This window comes from Asterias rubens, chromosome 8 (assembly GCF_902459465.1).
Source record: "Asterias rubens chromosome 8, eAstRub1.3, whole genome shotgun sequence".
Lineage (NCBI taxonomy): Eukaryota > Metazoa > Echinodermata > Asteroidea > Forcipulatida > Asteriidae > Asterias > Asterias rubens.
Window position 1 is genome coordinate 5,750,462 of NC_047069.1, and position 21,068 is coordinate 5,771,529.

At 37.5% G+C, this 21,068-nt stretch overlaps 1 protein-coding gene across 1 annotated transcript; it reads left to right on the forward strand.

Annotated features, from left to right (window-relative positions):
• Positions 1-1,202: 1,202 nt before the first annotated feature.
• Positions 1,203-20,288, forward strand: LOC117293756 (mitochondria-eating protein-like). The gene is made up of 11 exons (XM_033776186.1): positions 1,203-1,386; positions 1,887-1,992; positions 3,300-3,528; positions 5,287-5,382; positions 6,167-6,301; positions 7,504-7,714; positions 8,317-8,475; positions 8,858-9,033; positions 9,862-9,994; positions 12,190-12,289; positions 16,228-20,288. The coding sequence occupies exons 1-11, from the start codon at positions 1,300-1,302 to the stop codon at positions 16,290-16,292; spliced, it is 1,497 nt and encodes a 498-aa protein (XP_033632077.1). The 5' UTR covers positions 1,203-1,299; the 3' UTR covers positions 16,293-20,288.
• Positions 20,289-21,068: the final 780 nt, after the last annotated feature.

Genomic DNA, 21,068 nt, shown 5'->3' on the forward strand with positions numbered 1-21,068 from the left:
TTCAAATGGTCTGGCATTGGCAGACCATGGCAGACCAGTGCAATGCTAAGTTCCAAAACCCCTCAATCATGGCCACAAAATAACGTTCGTTTACCCATGTGAACGGCGGCACCATACAGTAAAAGTGTCAGTTACTGAACAAAATAGGCCAGGGGTCGATTTCACAAGAGTTAGGACTCGTCTTATCTCGAGTTAGGACGAGTAACTCTTCCTAACTTAGGATGAATTTTAAGGTCTGCATGCTGTGTGGAGGGTTGGGACTCGTCCCAAGTCCTAAGATTAGTCTTAAGTGTTAAAGTTAGGAAGAGTTTGTGAAATCGACGGCATGCAAGGTTTAGATTAATTTATTTCATGGCAGACAAAAATCAATATAACAAATAATATACTACACGTTTTAATTCTTTCTTTCTTTTATGAAAAAGAAAAGAAAAAGAGCAAGCTTAAGTGTACAAATCAATGTTTATTTTGTGTACTAGTGGCCCAACCATTTGGGTCACTATTACGTAATTCTCAATGCATTTAGTTTTGAATGTCATATATATAGTACTCAAAACTTGTTTATTTACTTCCATTATTGAACAACGATCTTTCGCATTCGCAAATTTGGATCTTGTTTTGTACCATTAGGCCTAGTAGGACACAAGTGCACACTGTTATCAGCAAACTGGGATATCTGGAGTCCACGCATCGCCCCCCCCCCCCCCCCAATCACTGCACATAAAGATTTGAAAGCCAATCTTCCACAACCACGCTTACAACGATTTCAACAGAAAATTCATTTACCAAAGCTGAATAAATGCCATTTTATAAAATAAAATAAATTACTACTTGTAATAGTGCTATTATAATCCAATAACCAATTTTCAAATCAGTATTTCAATCTGTCAGACTGACATTATATCATTAGTAGTACTCTCAGCAGCGCCAGATGCAATGGCAAGTTTAATTAATATAACGGTTCCCATAATAAATAGTACCGGTCCTTTTATATAGCGCCCTCTTCGATAGGTGTCAAATCATTATTCCGCTCGTGTGTCCGCAAATCTCGGTAGCGTCGGTTTCTATGGGATCAAAAAGTCTGGTACCCTAAATCACTTCGAAGGTAAATAGATGAAAATACTGTCTGGTACCTAGTACACAGCTTCCACTGGGGCGCGATACGCATGCGTGGCGTGCCTAACGTTGTTGACGGAAGCGATTAACTGTGTGTACTTTGGCAGAACCAGAGTAAAAAGACAAGTTGCAGAACAACTCGGGTATTTTTATGACTTCTGGTGTTGAAAAGTCAAGTGATTGAAAATGGCTGAATCGCTTAGAAGGCTGTCAAAGACTGAGGCATTTTCGCTTCTGCAGGAGAAACTGGATAAATGGAGTGACAATTTTTTGGTAAGTTTTTATTGCCTGCACACACTGACTGAATCATGGATGTACGGTCGCACTAAAATACCGACAACTCACGACAACTCACGACAACAATTTTTAAATGCACTTCACAGAACACTTGAACATATTAGTCAACCGTTAAATATATGCACAAGAGTCATATGTATCCAAATCACTTTCAAACTATTGATAAAATTGTATTTTTAATTGTAAAATTGTGGATGTAGAAAGTTCGTTTCTGGTGCAGTGTTTCCCTGGACCCTGGTATGGTATTGTAAAATTATTTCCCCTATTTTGTTGTTTACATTGGATTTTTGGAAATATTAATGTATTTTTCATTTTCTTCACGACCCCCCCCCCAATAATGATACAGAGTTATTAACAATCTCTTCATGAATGTGAGAGTAATGTTATTGTTTACACTAAATTTGATTGATTTTAATTTGTAAATTCATTTCTAATTTGTTTTCTATGATCTCTTCATCTTTTCCTATTTCTGATAGATAAACACCTGTGATGAGAATGTCAATCGCTGCTGTGAGTTGCTTGAGGTGACATCACGCCTACAGGGACAACTGTTTCTAATCCTCAATCTCTGTGCATCTGAAGGTATGTTGCGATCAAGCTTTCTCTTACAAGACAGAAAGAGCACTGGTCATCAAAGTGGGGTCCTACTAAAAGTCGAGAGCGCCGACAAATCGCCGCCAACAAGTTTTAATTACCTCGAAAATTTCCAATATACCATAGATGTATTAGAACTATATGTGTTCTGTAATATAAACATAAATTTAATGGAAAAACTTCACGAAAAGTGTGAATTTTTAACCAGAAAAAAAACTGAACGTTCACGGAAAACGGTCGGACGCCATCTTGGCTTAAAATCGTGTTCGGACCAGTCCATTATGATGCGGGTGAGTCAGACTTAGCAATAGAGGGCGGGCGTCATGCGCTGTGCACACTGCAGTGAAGGTCTTCACATGAAGCCCGCCCTCTGTTGTTGACAAGTGCTAAATCTACCCGTATCATAATGGTCTGGTCCAAACACGGTTTTTAAGCCAAGATGGCGTCCGACCGCTTTTCGTGCAAGTGAACTTTTTTTCTGGTTAAAAATTCACACTTTTTGTGAAGTTTTTCCATTAACTTTATGTTTATATTACAGATCACATATAGTTCTAATACATCTATGGTTTATTGGCCATTTTTGAGGTAATTAAAACTTGTTGGCGGCGAGTTGTCGGCGCTCTGGACTTGTTGTCGGCGAGTTGTCGGCTTTTAGTAGGACCATCAAAGTGTTAAAGACACTGGATGCTATTGGTAATTGTCAAAGACCAGTCTTCTCCCTTGGTGTATCTCAACATATGCATAAAATGAGCTCAGCTGGTTCGACAAAGTTGTGAAATAATAATGAAAGAAAAACGACCTTGTCACACGCAGTTGTGTGCTTTCAGACGCTTGATTTCGAGACCTGAAAATCTAGTTAGGAGGTCTCTAAATCAAATTTCGTGGAAAATTACTTCTTTCTCAAAAACTATGCCACTTCAAAGGGAGCCATTTCATACAATGTTTTATACTATCAACCTCTCCCCATTACTCGTTACAAAATAAGGTTTTCTGCTAATAATTATTTTGAGTAATTACCAGTAGTGTCCACAGCCTTTAAGTTGTTACAGAACAAAACTTGCGGTTGGCTACCTGCTGATGAATAAGATTCTAACTGTCGGGAAATCTTGGTGGCCTAGTTGGTAAGACACTGCTTGCAAAGGTTGTAGGTTTGAATCCCACGCAAGTACATGTATATGTGATTTTTTTTCCACAGAGCTCTGGAAAGTACTGAGGAAGCCAACACATTGCTCGCACACAACGGTTTATATTGGTAAACCAAAATTAATAATATTTAATGTTGTTGTGATTTTCAGGAGGTATTTATGGTGGGTGCGACGCACTGAAGAACCGACTGCTCCCTTGGCTGTCCCAGGGATTCACCTCAAGCAGTGCTACCTCTGACTTGAGCTTGGATATGATCGCCGATGTTGCCAAGAAAGATCGTACCATATCAAAGCTCAGAGTTGATTTTGAGGGACAACTGGGAGACATGGAGGACGATTTGAATCGATCCAGGAATGAGGCCGACAGTCTCAAGCAGGAGTAAGCTCTCCAAATATTTTTTTACAAAATATAGACATTCCCTAAAGCAGGGCTTGAATTTAGGGTAAAATTCCACAAGATCGCAGGGCTCGTAGCTAAAAATGTTTACCAGACCAGACTTTATTTCATAAGAAACAGCTTTCTACACGCTTTACAAATTTGAACTTGTAATGTGTCTTTGTTTGATCAAGTATATATTTAGCTTTCCTGTGCTGCTAAGCGTCTAGCTCACCAAGCTAAAAATCATTCACAATAACCATCTTTTCCCTCAAAATGTAGGCATTCACAGTCGGGTGTTCTGCTCAAGGACACAAGTGTCATGACTGGGATTCAACCCACACTCCGATGACTTAGCCATAAGAACTTAAGTCTTTTACACTAGACCACTCGACCATGTCATACAACAGAATAATTTTATGAACCTGAAAGTTTACCAAAAGCTGATTCAAATCTCATGGCATTTTTAATGACAACGCACAAAAACTCAGTTTGGGAGACGTCATGGTCCTGCTAGCTAGCAAATATTCAGAAACTGTGCCATGTCATGACCGTAATTTAAACCATTCACACGCCTGACCCTATGTACACAAGTACCCCTCCCCCTCCTAAATCCTATTAAGAATTCCTGATATTTTAAGCACACAATAAAGACATGATGACTGGGAGGTTGGGGGTACAATGCCCCAGCTCGAGAGCACTAAATGTAGTGGTTTTTTGCCTCAAGAACTTGAGTTTAGTGGACACGACCAGTCAGCCATGTCATATGACATGGGGGAAAGGATAAGGGGTTCATGAGGTCCTGAAAAAACCCTGGTATATTTTCTAAGTTTGAAAAAACTTTTACTCATAGATTCCCAAAGCTCGGTGCCAATGCACTTTTTTCTTTGCAATAGTTACAACAATCAAACTGTAAATTATCATTCAGAAGAGATCATCAAATTCCCTGTCGTTATTTCCTATACGCTCACAACAGGCCTGCCCATTGAAAGGCAAGGAAATTGTTTCCATTTTGTGATGTTGATGCTCTCATCAATCACTGTTTGATAATAGACAGGTAGATTCATATCAAAACACCTGCTTACATGTACATGTATTTGTTGGTTACGTGCGTCAGCAGTGGATGCATTGATTAAAATGCAATTATGAAAAAGAGGGATGAAACTTCTGAAGTCGTGCAGTATAAAATAAAGAGAGCCAAAGTATCTAATAATGGAGCTCAGGTGGGAATAAAACTTTCTGATATTTTGCAGGCGGGCTTCCTGTTTAAGTTGCAATTTATGAGGGGTCTTAATGAAACGTGTTTCTATAAAAGAAAGGATCTTGAGTTTTGCAAATGTTTTTTTCTTTTAAAAAAAAATCTTTTTTAAGATCAGGGTTATAAATTTAAAGAGTTTTGAATAGTTGCCATAAGAAGCAATTTTTACTCTTACCCCCCCCCCCCCGAAAAAAAATTGAATAAAAATGTTAAACATGCCTGTGTGCACAAAGAGTGCCAGACTAGACTGCCAGGAGCAATGGGTTGTGAAATTAGATTTTGCTGCTGCCTACCAACCAATAGTATAAATGCAAAATATAGTAAATGGCTTGACCTTTCAACCCTATAGCAGAGTCTTTCTGGCATGGTTAAAAAAGTAGTTTTTAGTTAAGAGCGTCTTGCTTGAGGGCACAAGTGTCACGACTGGGATTCGAACCGTTACCCTGTGGTGCAGTGATAATACTTCCAAGTATCACTTTGTTGTTGCCTTGGGTTTTTTTTAGGTTGCAAGAAACAAGGGCTGAATTAAATGAAGAACGGTCGGCGTCTGCAGGAGAAGCCATTATCAATGAGGAGGATAGCATCAGACTCAACTCAAGGTACATTTTGGATTAATAAAAAACTTAGTACCGGTTTTGATGTTAACGGGTTCAAACAAAGTAGCAGCTTTCTCCTAGCCTAATGTTCAAGACACCTAGATAGTGTACTTAGCCCATTTCCAACTGACTAGTCAAAGCGTATGAACAGTGATCCTGCCTAAACCTACGCTGCTCTTTTTGCTGCATATCAAGAAAGACTAAGAAATTTAACAACACTTCATACTGCAGCCAACATCTGGAAAGAAAAATCTTCCATTTCAAAAAGAAGTACCAAGAGTTCCGAACTGACCATTTTCTATTCCTAAAAACATGTTTACCAAGGACTTATTGTACACCGCAATACCATCACCCAACAGAGTGATCCAGTGGTAAGACTGCACAACTTGCAATTACAATGTTCTGGTTTCAAATCCTACCGAGCCACCTGCTAATTTCACAATGACTAGAAAAAGTAAATGGTTCTCAAAACAACAAAATCTATCTAGCAAGTAAGATATAAATATATTGTTACAGCAGACCAAATATTTCTTGGAGCCTCATCATGCAATGCCTAAGATCCCATATTATCATCTAGTAACCGATCACAATTTCTTGATTTGTGCAATTCATAATCATGAAAGCTAAACCAATGCTTGTAGACAGATATTGGCTGTTGGCTTGCGTTTATATGTATATTCCTTGTGGGAGTTTGCCCAGTTCCCTTGACATTAAGATCATCTAAACATACAAACACTTTCATTGTCAGTGAAAATAGTTTACGCCATTTCTTGTTTTCCTTTATCAGTATGCAATCCCTAAAGGATGAGTTGAGAATGTACAAGTCTCGCGTTGGAGTCTTGGAGAACTATGAAGCAGAATCTCGCCGTCTCAGAGGGGATGTCAACCTCCTTAGAGAGGAGAAGGCAATTTTGACTGGAAGGTAAGTTTAAAGGTTGCTCCATGAGATTCTTTAACAAAACATGACAACGAAATACATGTACTTGCAAAAGTTTAAGAAATTCAGGGAGTCAAGATTTGAGTTATGATAAAACCACTCATATCATTACATGAGTTAGCCAAAAACACTCGATTCTACCTGTCGGTTTCAACTCAACTGCTATCACTATCAATAAAGGTATTATAAGTTACAGGGCACCTTCACTTTCCTAAGGCCAGTGACCATGAGCCAGTGGACACTATTGGTAATTGCCAAAGACTAGCCTTCACAGTTGGTGTATCTCAACATATGCATAAAATAACTAACCTGTGAAAATATGAGCTCAATCGGTCATCGAACTTGCGAGATAATAATGAAAGAAAACCACCCTTGTCACACGAAGTTGTGTGCGTTTAGATGGTTGATTTTGAGACCTCAAGTTCTAAATTTGAGGTCTTGAAATCAAATTCGTGGAAAACTTCTTTCTCGGAAACTATGGCACTTCAGAGGGAGCCGTTTGTCACAATGTTTTATACCATCAACCTCTCCCCATTACTCGTCACCAAGAAAGGTTTTATGCTAATAATTATTTTGAGTAATTACCAATAGTGTCCACTACCTTTAATGCGCTGTTAACTACATCGGTAATATGTTAAGAGATCTATAGTGGATGTGACTGGCTGGGAACAGTCTCGTGGTAAATTTGTATGATTTAAAGTTGGTCGCATAATATTTTTAGACACTTTTCCCAATTAGAGTTATAAACAAGAACTTTGTAGATGTTTGTAGAAATTGTTGTCAGCCTGTTAATAGTGGCTCAATTTACTGCCACAGTCGCCTCATTAACTCTGGATCAGATAAAAGATCATGGTGAAAACTGCCCAACCCAAATCAGTGATACTGACCCAAGTTTGTTGTAGGCAAACTCGGGTCCACTCAGAACGGTTGGTTTTGTTTTTGCCCGTTGACATCATATATGCCCTTAACTGTCTGTCCATCCAGATAAGGATGTCCGATGTTTTTTCTCGGTTGGCAGGATCACACCCAAAACGCTCCGTAAAATTTAATCAAAAGCACTTATTAAACTGTCCTGATTTCTTTTATAGACTGTATTGAATATGGCGTCACCGTTCAAATATCTGCCCTACAAGATGGTGAATGTGCGTGCATGTGCCATAACAAACCTCTCGCCTTCATTATTTCAGAATGGACTATCTGACAGCTTCACTGCCACCAACGAGTCCTCGCTCCACCATATCAGTGGGTAGTGATGTGGTACAGAGAGTAAGACAAGCTCATCTGGTGACTCGCTTTGGTGACATGTTCTCACGGGACCGCATGGATGCTATGGACATACTACGTACTCTATCAGATGATCATGAAATAAATCAACGCATTATCTTTGCATGCGTGGAAGTGAGTTGTCAATTATTGCGATAAAAGATGTAAACATAACTATTATACTAGATTGCATTGAGGAGGTACAATCTAGTAAGGTTTAGGAGATAACCCAATGAGTATGATTTGAAACTTTCTGTGGTGGAATGTAGTAAGGTTTTGCATTAACACCATGTAAATGAGTAGGATTTGAAACTTGTTATGGTGGAGAAACAGTCTAGTAAGACTTGCTGAAGCACCTTGTACAAGAGTAGGTTTTGAAACTTTGCATGGTTGAGATACAGTCTTAAGTGAGTTTTGTAGAACGCCATGCACATGAGTAGGATTTGAAAAATTTGCATGGTGCCACTAGTAAGGTTTGCAGTCAACACCATTTACAGTACATGGGTTAGGACTTGAAACTTTGTACCGTGGAGATACAATCTAGTAAGAATTGCAGTAAGAAAACACAGTTCATTTGCTCATACTGAGTCATGAAAGAGAAGGGGCTCATACTTGGTGTTTCTTGATTGGTTAATGTATGTTTGTAGTACTAATAATTTATGAGATGCACAATTGAACATATACTCATATAAGTAGAATCGGACATTATAAATGAGTTCATTTGATTCTGTTCACAGGAAGCGTTCAACTGCGCTAAGAAGGCATATCGTCTGTATCGCACCAAAGTCCGCAGCACCCTTCAGATTACTCACACTGGACCAGAGACTCTGGACGAAGCTGTGCAGAATTACGTCAACAAAAACGGACAATTGCTGGATGTACACAGCATTGTACAGGTACAGTCACTTATATAATATCTTGATGAAATTATTATGGTACTCGCTAACACTTCAAACTGCCTCTACATGTAGCCACCGGGCTAGCTCAGTGGTCTAGTGGTAAGATGTCTGATCTAGAAATGCAATGGTGACTGTTGACTTGGGTCAAAAACCCAAATAAGTGTTGTAGCCCTCACCTTTAAGTGGCCATCTGGCCTTGTTATCTCTTATAAAAATCAATGCACCCCCATGGCATGCTCAGAGAATAAAGCCATATGCCCGATATGCACATAGCAAGTAAAGACAAGGGGACTATAGCCTACCCATAATGGCCATTTTTAAAGTTATTGTATTAATTGTGCGTTAACTATTTGACCCATCTCGTTTATTCTTCTTGTAGGATGTTCTGTTGGCAATGAATACCCACCCAGTACTCTCCTACCCACCAGAGGTAGACTTCAAAGCCTTGTCTCTGTTCATCCGTGAACTGGTCAAGGTTGCGTGGGACATGAGTGCCTTACCCAACCCCCTGGACATCATCCTGGCTAGGGCGGCAGAACTCTTCGACGATCTCAAGTAAGTTTGAGCACAAATAAATATTTACTATGGTGTTATATTGATCATATTTCAATGCTGAATGCTGTAAGATGCAACAAGAGAAAATATACAGTCTGCTGGCATGTTGTGGTTGGTCAGTAATGATTGAAGGAATGAAATAAATGACCCAGTGACCAGGGACAAATTTCAAAGCTGCTTTTAAAAGCAGAGAATCATGCTTGGCAACTTTCTGCTAAGGAAACATAAGCAGGATGCCAAGTCACAGATTGTACATATGTGACACAGTACTTTGGCTGGTAATCTTATTTTGATGAGCATAACTTTGATGTGCTTAGCTGCTTCTCGTGCTGAAGGAGCTTTATAAAATTGGGCGCAGGAGTACAATATTAGACAGCCAAACATCAGTAGAACTTGAGCGCTGTATAAAAAGCAAAACACAGCTGGGCTGGAAGACTTCTGTCCAAGGAGGAATGGACCGAGCTGACTGGAAAAATATAGTCGATCGTAAGAATGTCAGCTACGCTATATCTGCTACACACACATAAAAAGCCCTCTACTCACTTCAACATCTTTTAACATACTTGTATTTGATTCCTCAAATCTCGAGTCTGTTTCTGAGTGACAAGTACCAAAATTGAGGTTCGAAGGCCTAAAACTAACCAAAACCTGACACAAAAATCCAAAATATATGGAAACAATTTTTGTATGTTTTTTTTTTTTGGGGGGGGGAGAGGTTAAATAGCATTTTCTGTCAAAATATGTTCTGATTAAAAAAAATCTTAACAAATATGTGTTTCTGCAGAAATCAGACTTTAATAACGATTTCTCTACACTATTTTTCCTTAGGTACCGGCGAAGCTATGACTCTGAATATTCAGCACCGCTGGTCAATCATTACATCTGGCCTGCACTACAGGAAGTCATGACTGGTAGGATTCTACTTAAAGGAGAGGCGGTAACCAGACGCGGTGCTACTCTTGTAAGTCACCCATGAATTTTTGTTCGTAATGCTTCCTCGAACTAATACATTCTTGCGCTGTGAAAACATCTATGGTGTGAGTCTAAGAGATAAAATACTTTGAAAGCACTTGTTTTGTTAAATACCTGTTTTCGTTTATGAGGGTATATAAATCTCAAGGGGGGGGGGGCATTGCTCTAATTTTGGAAGGGGAACGCTGCAGGGGGTCACCATCTTCTTAGGGCGCTTCATGTATGTAGCCGCAGTGTTCCGATCATGATCGTTCACTACGTTTTGATACAAAACATTTTTTCCTCTTTTTCTCTCTTCTAATTTTGTTTGAACACTTTTGCGATTTGTTTAATTGGGGGCGCCTGGGGGCACTGAAAATTTGTGTGGTGTGTGTGTGGGGGGGAGGGGGAGGCGTCACCTTACGTACAGCAACCCTTAGAGACCTGAGAAACAATTCATGCATGAATCGTTTCTCAGTTATTATTGTATTGGGATGAGAAAAAAAACATGTAACTTCAAAGATAATCATTTCTCCAAAATAGTTTACAATATCAACATCGGCAGTGCTTCTCTTCAAGTAATATTTTATGGTCATAATTTTTTTTAGTATTTACCAATATATGACCCTACCTAAAAAGTAGTCCATCCTTCGCATAATGTGGAGTCATTATCTTTGCTCATAACAGTACACTATGTCTTTCTTAAAAATACTACATGATAGAACCTACTCATAAAAATATGTTGTATTTATATGCTCTCTAAAGGGTTTGGGTACTTTTTGTATGGCACAAAACTTCCACAGCTTTACATTACACTTACACAGTTTTTAAAAGATAATGATGATATAAAGCTTCCCTCAAAATATTACCTGCTTATAAGGTGCTGTAGTCTTTGAGAAATTAGTAAAACAATTTTACAAGAGACGAAAATTATTTAAGCATGTAAAACAGTTTTCTGCAAAAACTTGCCCTGTAATTGTTCACTTATTTCCTAAAAAAAACCATGACGACTGACGACTGAAACTTCTATAGGGAAATTATATAATATGTCCATCTTCATGCACAGTGGGAAGGGATTCATGTCTTGGCCCAAAACTTAACCTACAAAAATGGTACCCAAACCCTTTAAACACATAGCTATGAGGCTATTGATTCAATTGATTATGGCCAGGTCGTTTTGTACACAAATCAATAAGAGCCAGCAATTGAGTTGATCTAAGAAGACAAATACCCCGGGGTTTGATGTTAGTGGGACGAGGCTCCTGTGTAAACACAGCTTTAGTCAAAGGGAAATTAATAAAAATGTGCAGAACGGAATACAGTCACGGGATACACTGTGTGTAAATACATCAATGTCATCGGACAAGTTTACACTACATCGTGAAGGGCCGTGGATTTTTTCCTAGTAATGGAAAATGGAAATAGGTGAAAATGAGAAACTCACTTAGTACAAATACAGTTTATTTACTGAAGTTGGAGATCAAATTCCAATCAGCGTGTGTCAGACAAAGTGGCATCAGTTATAGGTTTGCTTTGATGACATTCTTATGAGAGAGCTGGTTAAGAAAGTAACACTGATTTGTGGAATCCATTTTTGTTGTTTAATGGACCTTTCTAAATGGAAAACTATTGGCTCTTTCTGAGTATGTACAACAATTTTTTTTAATACTGTGAGAGGATTTTAACTCTTTTAAAGCACTCTTCAAATGGTGATATCTCAAAATGTTTGTTTATAGCGTTTAAACAAGCTCGTCTCTTTATGCGATTTGTGCATGTATTTAAAAGCCCTTGCGCCATCCCTCTAATTTGTTTTTCGATATCTCAGCATTGGCAATTGTTACATTTGTGTCTTTAGTATGTGGTTTAATTGCAATATTGATAATAGCACGGCTCAATCCGCACCCGTCAAGTGTTCTTGCTCAGGGTGTCTTATCATTATTACCTCTCTGGTTGAGCCGGTTATTTCATTATAAAACAAAACCCATCTCAACCGTGGCTGTGCGTACAAGATATTGTAAGCCAATTGTGATGAAGCTATACTATGAAGCTAATAACACACACACAAAACCTAACCAAGCCCTCTTGGGGTTACCACATCAGCCTCTTGGGTGAAGAGAAGCAATTATAGAAAGTGTCTTTGCTCAAGGACACAAGTGTTGTGATTGGCCATAACTAATAATAATGTTTGCTTTTGTTGCATGGCAGTCCTCCCCAAGACGAAGTCGCAGTCCAAGCAGAGCAGTTACCCCGAGGAGCGGAAGATCTCCAAGCCCGCGTCGCTTGAATGGAACTCTTAGCCCAACTGGTGAGTACATAGAATACTAATGTAAAAATACATCCTGGATAGTCTACTTCAAGCGATGCTTCGTTTTAGAAAGGGCAATGGCACAATGCATACTCTCCTTGGTTAAGGGCACCCTAGGAGGAAGTTGTAAGTTTCAACTGGAGCATAGAGGGTGCGTTCGTTTAGCTTCCCTGGGTCGACCTCGGTGTGCCGCGTTTTTTTTTCCCAGGACGAACATGTGCAGATAATTACACACGTTCCTCCTGGAAAAAAACAACGCGGCACACCGGGGTCGACCCAGGGAAGCTAAACGAACGCACCCTTTAAGGACACCAAGTCATCGACCGGGGAGCATGGAGGCAATCGCCTTTGTTGCCTCCATGAAATAACGGGCCTGGGACTCGGTATGTGACTTGGTGTGATTCTCTTGTAACTTGAACATTATTACCCCTGTCATCATGGCTAAATTGTTGCCTTCCAAGAACTCCCAGATCCCCTGGGGGTGTTTAAGCATTCGTGATGCCACTTGATCATGTTGACATATACATGAAGTTTCCTCCTTAATTGAACATATGAACTGTCTCAGTCTAGATGATCTTTAAGATCCGTCAAGGGAACTCGGTAAAAACTCACAAGGGGATATAAACACCAAGCTGGCAACAGCTAGGCTCTCTCATACAAACATTGGTTTGACGCCTATGGTTATGAACTGCATAAATCAAGAAATTGTGTTTCAGTAACTAGATGACAAAATACTTTTTCTAACCATCGTAAAGTCAGTGGTTAGCCCAGAAAAACATTTGCCGGGAACTTTTTTTTTCTGACCCGAAAAAAAAAGAGCTTTAATGGAATTTCGTGGGATTATCAAGATTTTGTTTACGTTTCTGGCCAAAGTGCATTTCACTTTAATCTGTAAAAAACAAAACAGCTGAACAATAGTTTCTCATTGAAAGCGTTCATTTCTGATATTTGTGTGGTGCTTAACATTCCGCCCCTCACTAAAAGACTTGAACAGCTCTATTGAACCAACCGATACAGGTCTAGCCCCATTCCCTACCTCACCAGTATTTTGAACATGTGACACATTTTGGCAGGCCTCATATTTTTACCATCGATTTTCTTCCCAGTTTTTATTTTCTTGTTTGCGTGTTTGTTTTGTCTTTTTTACCTTTTGCGGGTGTGTGTTTGGTTTTTTGTTTGTGTGTTTGTTTGTCTGGTGGAGTGTTTGTTTGTCTGGTGGAGTGTTTTGTTTGTTTGTTTGTTTGTATGTTTGTTCGTTCGTTCGTTCGTTCGTTTGTTGGGGTGTTTGATTGGTTGTTTGTTCGTTTGTTTGTTTGTTGGGGTGTTTGTTGTGGTGTCGGGGGGGGGGGGGGTATGTTTGTCGGGCTGCTGTTGGGTTTGTTAGTTAAGTGTGCTTGTTAAATATTTATTGTTTTTGTTTTATCTAGTTTTAGTTCTCATGACGTCTCTTATGACTTTGCTCTTAATTTTTCAATTTTTCTTGTGTATAAATTTTCTCTCTGCTTTTTAAAATGTTTATATAATAATGTAAATCTGTATTTTAATTCAGTCTCTGGACTGCGACAAGCAGATGTTTTTACAATAAACCAATAATAATAATAATAATAATAATAAATGTGGTCGTATACTAAGCAAACACACATCTTTCCAGTTTAGAGAAACGTTCAGGCTGCTCTAGTCTGTCACTGCTGGAGTTGCTGGCAAGGCCAGTGTTAGGGTTAATTTAATTTCTGCTGTTTCTCTAGATAGTCCTATTGGAACTTGATACAATGTACACTCCCCATGTATTAAGTTGCATCTAGAGAAGTCATCACTATGAGTAGGATTGATAATGTAATTTGGGGTTTTTATTTTTCACTTTGAAGTATATGTGTTTTATCACTTCACCTCCATTTTAGAGAGGTTTAATTTAATCCAACGGAGTATTGGGGCAGCTTTTTTAGAACTATTTTTCTCTGTGTTTCATTTCATGCATGCAGAGGTTCATTAATGGATTGATTGATTTTCTTACGAACATGTCCTCAGTTACAGGTATTTCCTAATCTATTAAATTATACAATTGCCCATATGTATATCCCGATGAGTACGATCAGAGTGCCAAGGATCCTTAATAAAATCTGAGTCCAAGCAGCGCTGGCAACCAGCATGGATAACTGATTTTGAAGCAATGTGGTACATAACTACAAAAAAGGAAAGGCCGGAAAATAAGGCCTTTAGGAAAACAAGTGCCTCACACAAATTGGTTTTGACCATTTTCCTGGGTTGAAAGTGTTCAGATTTTAGATAAAAGGCAAAGTAGAACTTGGTTTTTTCAAAGCATTTTTGCTTTTGTCCTATATAGTTGAAATAATATACAATAAAATAAACCTGTGTAAATTTCATGAGATATTTGGAGCGGTTATGTCCACAAAGGATCTATAAAAAAATATTTCATGCAGAAACGTATATCAGATTCCATTTTTGAATCCCACTCTCTAAAAACACAGAAGGTGTATTGTGTTGTTATTTTATAGACTCTTCTAGCATTCAAACGCCGGCAGAGCATAAACAATTTGTCCATTCCCTTTAATAATCTGTCAGCTTTCCCTACACTCTCTGTCCAGTGTTCCCTTTAATATTTCTCTCTATACATGTAGTATTACTATTGACATCTAGTGTAATTGGAGTATGGACGGACACACTTCAATTGCGTCTCATATAACCCCTAATCATTGAAGTGAGTGACCGCACAAATCAATAGCGCTCTATTTTCAGCGCTTGGAAACAATAACTGTTCAATTCAAATCAACTATGTGGAGACGGGCTGTAGTGTAGCCGGTTTTACCAGACAGAGTGTATTTACGCTGGCGTTTGGGATCGAGCGGGAATTGCGCGCGTCAATCCACTAACAATATGTACACAGTGCTACAATGCTTTGCTGCATGTATCTGCTGGACTACTTCATTATATGCTTTATGTTATTTTGCTTTATGTTATTTTTTACTTATTTGGGGTTTTCGTAATGAATCTATTGTCTAGTGCCTTTAAATATTTAATGTTTCTGTTGTATAAATATTTTGGTGTACTTTTGTATTTTATTGTAAATCCAGTATTGTAATTATGCCTGCCGTCTGTGATGAGCAGATTTTTAATAAAAGAGTAATAATGATAATAATATGCGACAGAAACTTGTCAGATATACGACTGGCATAATAGGAAAATCAAATTCACAATTTGCTGAGGGGGGGTAGGGGTTTGTGTACGGCCTACAAGCAGAATGCGCAAAGATGCAAAATTTCTGTATTTTTATGATGTGGATGCACAGTTCAAAATTGTAATTTAATGAAATTCATGCACTGGGCCCAATTTCAGAGAGCTGGTCAAGCACCACAGACAATGGCTGAGCTAAAAGCAAGTTTGCTCACTAGGATAACAGTAAACTGACCAAGGGAAAAGGACAGCCATTTTATGTTCAGACGTCTTATTTTTGCATTTCGTCAGCTGATAACTTTTTAATGTCGTTAGCACATTATGTTTGGATTTTATATCTTTCTATTGTATATTAGTATAGACCTACATGTTATCTCCTGGTCAAAAATAGTTTAAAAACTGCCTATTTCAAGAAAAAAATATGTGTGGATTTCGATTTGTGTTTCCAGATTTTATAAGCATTTTAATTTTTCTCCCTTTTGATCATTACGGATATGAAACCATTCAATTAGTGCCCTTATAAACATAACATACAATTTGCTGTGATGTGGAGAGTCTGTAAATCCTCTATATTGTAGCAGCCTGGTAGTTCATGGAGGTTTCATGCTCGTCCAACTGGACTAATTAATCTGACCTCAGATCAATGCTGAATCTTCTTCCTTTCCTTTAAAGACTGGTCCATTAAATTAAATGGAATTAGTACATGTTAGTCTGACATTTGTTTTGTATTTCTATCGATTGTTTAATAGGTTCCCGACCAGGAAGTAGCTTGTCTCCGAGGCCCATGAGTGCATCTTCTTTTTCAAGTTACTAAGAAGAGATATTATCATCGTTGGGACGACTGCATCAACTTGATGATATTGATCGGTCAACGTTCCTGTTACTCTAAACATAACCATAGTGAGTACATTCCGTCCATGACAAATTATTATGTATTTAGAATTGATAATCTATCCATTATTGATCACCTTTTGATCACATTTATACTCAATCCAGGTATTATTGAAATTTCGTCCATTTTTTTGTATCATACTATTGGATTGTGATAATTAGTAAAGACTCACATATTTACTTGTTATTTACAATATCCAGAAATAAATTGATTCTTCAGCAAAACATAAAATTAACTATGCAATTTGTTCCTTGAAACGGCTACAGTGCTGTTCTTAGATCTCAATTAAGAAAAATTCCAAAGATCTATTGCAAAATCCTAAATTTTTACCTGTGACCGAAGGTGAATGGGACACTGTGACCTTAAATGAAACTTCAGCTGTTCTAGCTCAGGCTCCATCCGTTATTTTTAAAATAAACCGTTTTCGGTATGGGGCTTCAAACAAGCGGACCTACACTGCTAAAAATGGTATTCTTGAAATAAGAAAAACATTTTATTTTGAGAAAATATTTCTTGTACCACTCCCTAGAAAAAGTTTCTAGGGAGTGATACATAAAATATTTTCTCTAAACAATATGTCTTTCTTGTTTCAAGAATACAATTTTTAGCAGTATATCCCAAGCCAGAGACCAAGCTGTGGTTTCAACAAGTGCCTCAAGATGTACCCTCCAGATTTTTTTTAATGGCGCTGCTTACACACAATTCTGCACTTACAGCCCATAGACTCATGTGCTGCACAGTAAGCGCAGAATTTTGTGGTAAGCAGAGCCATGAAATTGACCCCTACAAGCTTTGGCAGCGGCCCTGGCCTAATTATGTTATCAGTATTTACAGTATGATGTGTGTTGTTGTTACGTTTAGCAGATTTGAAACTGAGTGTGAAAAGTGTTTAAGGTAAATCAAGTGTTTAAAGGTTTGAATATTTCTCCTGTTTGGTGTAACTTGAGTTTTCTTACAATAATTTTGGAAGTTACTGTATCGTCATGATCAAATCAGGATTGTGACTACATGTGCAAAAAATGTTAAGTCACAGCCCTGCCTTGTTCATTATGACAAGCAATGTATAAATTGATTATAACTAGTTGGAAATAATGATGAATGAAATAAGTAATAATGATTTAAGGTTTGATTAACTGATTGATTATTTTTTAAATATTGATACAGTATTCAAAGATTAAATTAATTTAAGTTTTTCAGTATTTAAAGTTCCCCCGTGTAAAGATGCTCATAATTTTACTATAATTGGCAAATTGATTGAATGGTTGATAATAATGTCTTGTTAGTCAGTCAATTGTTATCTCTGATTGAGCATTGGACAAGGTCTCCTAATGGCTGTTATAAAGCTTTGACCAGAACTGAGAGTCTAAAACAGACACGTCTAGCCAAGGTTGATAGCACGGCCTCGATCGACCTCAATGTTTGAAGTAGCAGCCGGAAAGACTGGTTGCCAGTGCCTGTATTCCCAATTGTTTTTAGTCAAAACATTTGCTCAACGTTTAAGCTTCACACCAATAGAAATGAACCGGCACTGATGCAGAAAACTTGGTGAGAAGAGTTAAAGATGAAGAAAAGACTTAAGGATAAAGCTTTTTATTGAGTGACATGAAGGTTATGACTTATGTAGGCGAAGGATGTTTTTACGTAGCGATCGGATTTGAGCAGACAAGATTAATATAAGCTATTACTACTACTACTGCGGAATTTAGGCTATCGTAAGCGTTTTTGATAATATTTCCAGATTATTCTTGGTATTATTAAGGGAGATGTAAACATTAATACTTTATAAGATGGTCATGCAATATCCATGTATCATTTGGGAGTTCACAAAGTATTAAAGATTAATATAAGTCTTGGATTTATAACATGTCGATTAGGAGTTACAGATTAAGTCAGTGAAGCAAAACAGACTTGGACTGATCGCTGGACCCAATTCCATATATATAGAGCTGCTCAGAGCTCAAGCATAAAATATTGCTAACAAGTTTTCTGTTGAGCAGGTGTATAAACAGGACACCATCACAGTGGACATTTTTATGTTTTGGTGTGTTTTGCTTTGCCTCCGATTTTTCTTTTAAGAAGTAAATGTTTGCCGTTATGTGAAAAGTGTGAACATCTCTTGAATGACTTGATGGACTTGATGTCATTTATACGCACCAAAAGGTGAGATATAAATGCTTTCGCTTTATTGGTTTTTAATAAACCTTACATAGCAGTTATTTCATCTTAAATGCACACTGTGAGAATGTCTACTGGAGAAAATAAACACAGATTTCATCATATTTTAATTTAAGTTGAACAATCAAGGTTTATTTGCAGCCAATCTAATCTGGACCAATTGGGCTGACCTAGTTCTTAATAATCAGATTACATTGGCTGCCTGAATAAGAAGGACCCACTTCAAATGTGTGCATTGCTAAAAAAAGAAAAGAAGAGAAGAAAAAACAAAACACAAGAAAGAAAAAAGGAGGTTCGTTTAAGTGTTAGAATCGAGATACTATGGCAGAATTAAACTCACTGAAAAATCGCCCCCGGTTTATAAGAGAGTCCTTGTGAATGTTTGCCAGCACACAAGAGCATTGCTGTTAAGTATCACAGATTCTAGCGCATTTGTTGTAAATATACTGCTCAAGTTCAGCTGCTAATTTAAGTTGACTGCCTGGAGGCAATCTAGCAGCAGTAAACCATCCTTTGAGGTAAATATTTTCAAGTTGTACATTCCATAATTTAAAGAGACGGTGCCGTTATGGATACGTTTTCAGATTACGTGTCTAAAGGCAACTTGAAATGATAGTAACAAATAATTACCAATATCCTTGAAAATATTGCCGCTGGGAGAAAATAATTTATGACTTGAATAAGCAGGCATGATATTCTTCTTACTTTAATCAGATTTCAGGTTGCTGTCAAAATTTGTTTATTAGCCATCTTATGATGAGTTTTCTATATTCTTCTGAGTGTAGTTTTGTTTTGTGACATCACTTTTTTCACAGAGATAATTCATTGGTCAGCCCAGAAGTATTCTATGCCATAAAAATTAGCTTGCAATTTAAAACCATCCTTATAAACCAGCCATAAATGAAAGATTCTGTGACAATATCATAATGTTTTGTTTGTAGTAAGTTCTTGTATTACTTCATCACCATGTGAAAGGCAAAATTAATTATAACTGGGAGTCAATATCACAAAGCTGCTGAAGCGCCAAATGCTGCTTAATAATTTCTCTGCTTAGCAAACATTAGTTGGCAGTTACTTTATTCTGTTCAAGCAGAAATGTTCTTTGAAATCGGAACTGGTCAAAAGTGCATTGCATTCCAAATTGAAAGCAATAAAACAAACCCCCAAAACGTGTTACCTATTATGATAAAACTTAATTATGGCAATATGCAATGTACATTTTTTGTGTGTTAATATCTCCATGCCATGTCATTTTTTTTATTACAAGAATTATTTGAAGAATTTTTAAATAAATCAATGATGTACACTGTACATGTATTTGACAGATTTTGTGCATACAATTATTAGCGTTACCGAATAGTTTACTATGTGTGCTCGTTATCTTCTTAAAAACCTATTACATGTACACTACATGCAGAGGAAATTTGTGATAAAAATAAATGACTCTGTTGCAAAAAATTTTTCAATAATTTTTCTGCAATTTACATAATTTTACACAATTTTTAGTTGGGGCGAATTTAGAGGTGGGCCAATTAAAAAAAAATGCGGGGAATTGAATTGAAAGGCAAATAAAGCAATTTTCCTTGCTGCAATGTTTTTCATTTGTACTCTTGTATGTCATGAATTTTTAAGTTCTATTCAAATTTTGCTTGCAAGGTTTTTACAGTTTTGTGTGAATTATATATTTATATATTTTGTTTATGTTTACAGTCAGTTTTAATTTAATACATTTGTTGAGTGGACAATCTACCTCTGAGACTGGGTTTCATTTCTTGTGTTTGTGATACTTGCAGTTTTACTAGTAAAGTTGTGGGTTGTTTTCCTCTAAAAGTTTTCACAGGGGATAAAAGTTTAGTTTTTAGGATTCATCCTCTCTATCAACGTTGTACAGAAGACGATCAGAGCATACTGATCGAAATGCTGAGTTGAAACCAACGGTTCTTTTCAGAACCACCCCAACTCATTTAGAGAATATCATTAAATGGTGTTACCGCAAACCTTTACTATAAAAGTGCAAACCAGCTTTCTCCAGACAACGATCAGAGCATACTAATCGAAAAGCCTGAGTTGAAACCAACGGTTTGTTTCAGAACCACCCCAACTCATTTAGAGAATATCATTACCGCAAACCTCTATGACTTTTTACATGTGCCAAATGTCATGAAAAAATACACCAGTTTTTAATACAACTATGTATGTCGTCCTACAAAACACTCTCTTTAAACTAAATAAAAATGAGTACCACATAGTTTTGTTTTAAATGACTGACAATGAAGAGTTTGTTTTTATTTTCTACATGAGCCACAGAGTTAACTGACTACTACTGACATTAATATGGGATGGGAACAAATGAATACAATGAACTGGTATTCAAAAAGTTTCAATAAGATTTGAACTGTTTACTTCAATATTGGAACAGCACTCAAACACGTTTAAACTTTCTCATACAAAAGATTCAAAGCCAGTCCAAAATTATATTATGCCACCATATGAAACTCCCAGACAACCTCCTGGAAATGTGTA

Bases quoted from the DNA above. Each gene is read 5' to 3' on its own strand.
- LOC117293756 (XM_033776186.1), top strand. From the start codon at position 1,300: ATGGCTGAATCGCTTAGAAGGCTGTCAAAGACTGAGGCATTTTCGCTT. The intron at 3,529-5,286 runs GTAAGCTCTCCA...GGTTTTTTTTAG, and splicing joins GCCGACAGTCTCAAGCAGGA to GTTGCAAGAAACAAGGGCTG. The intron at 5,383-6,166 runs GTACATTTTGGA...TTCCTTTATCAG, and splicing joins AGCATCAGACTCAACTCAAG to TATGCAATCCCTAAAGGATG.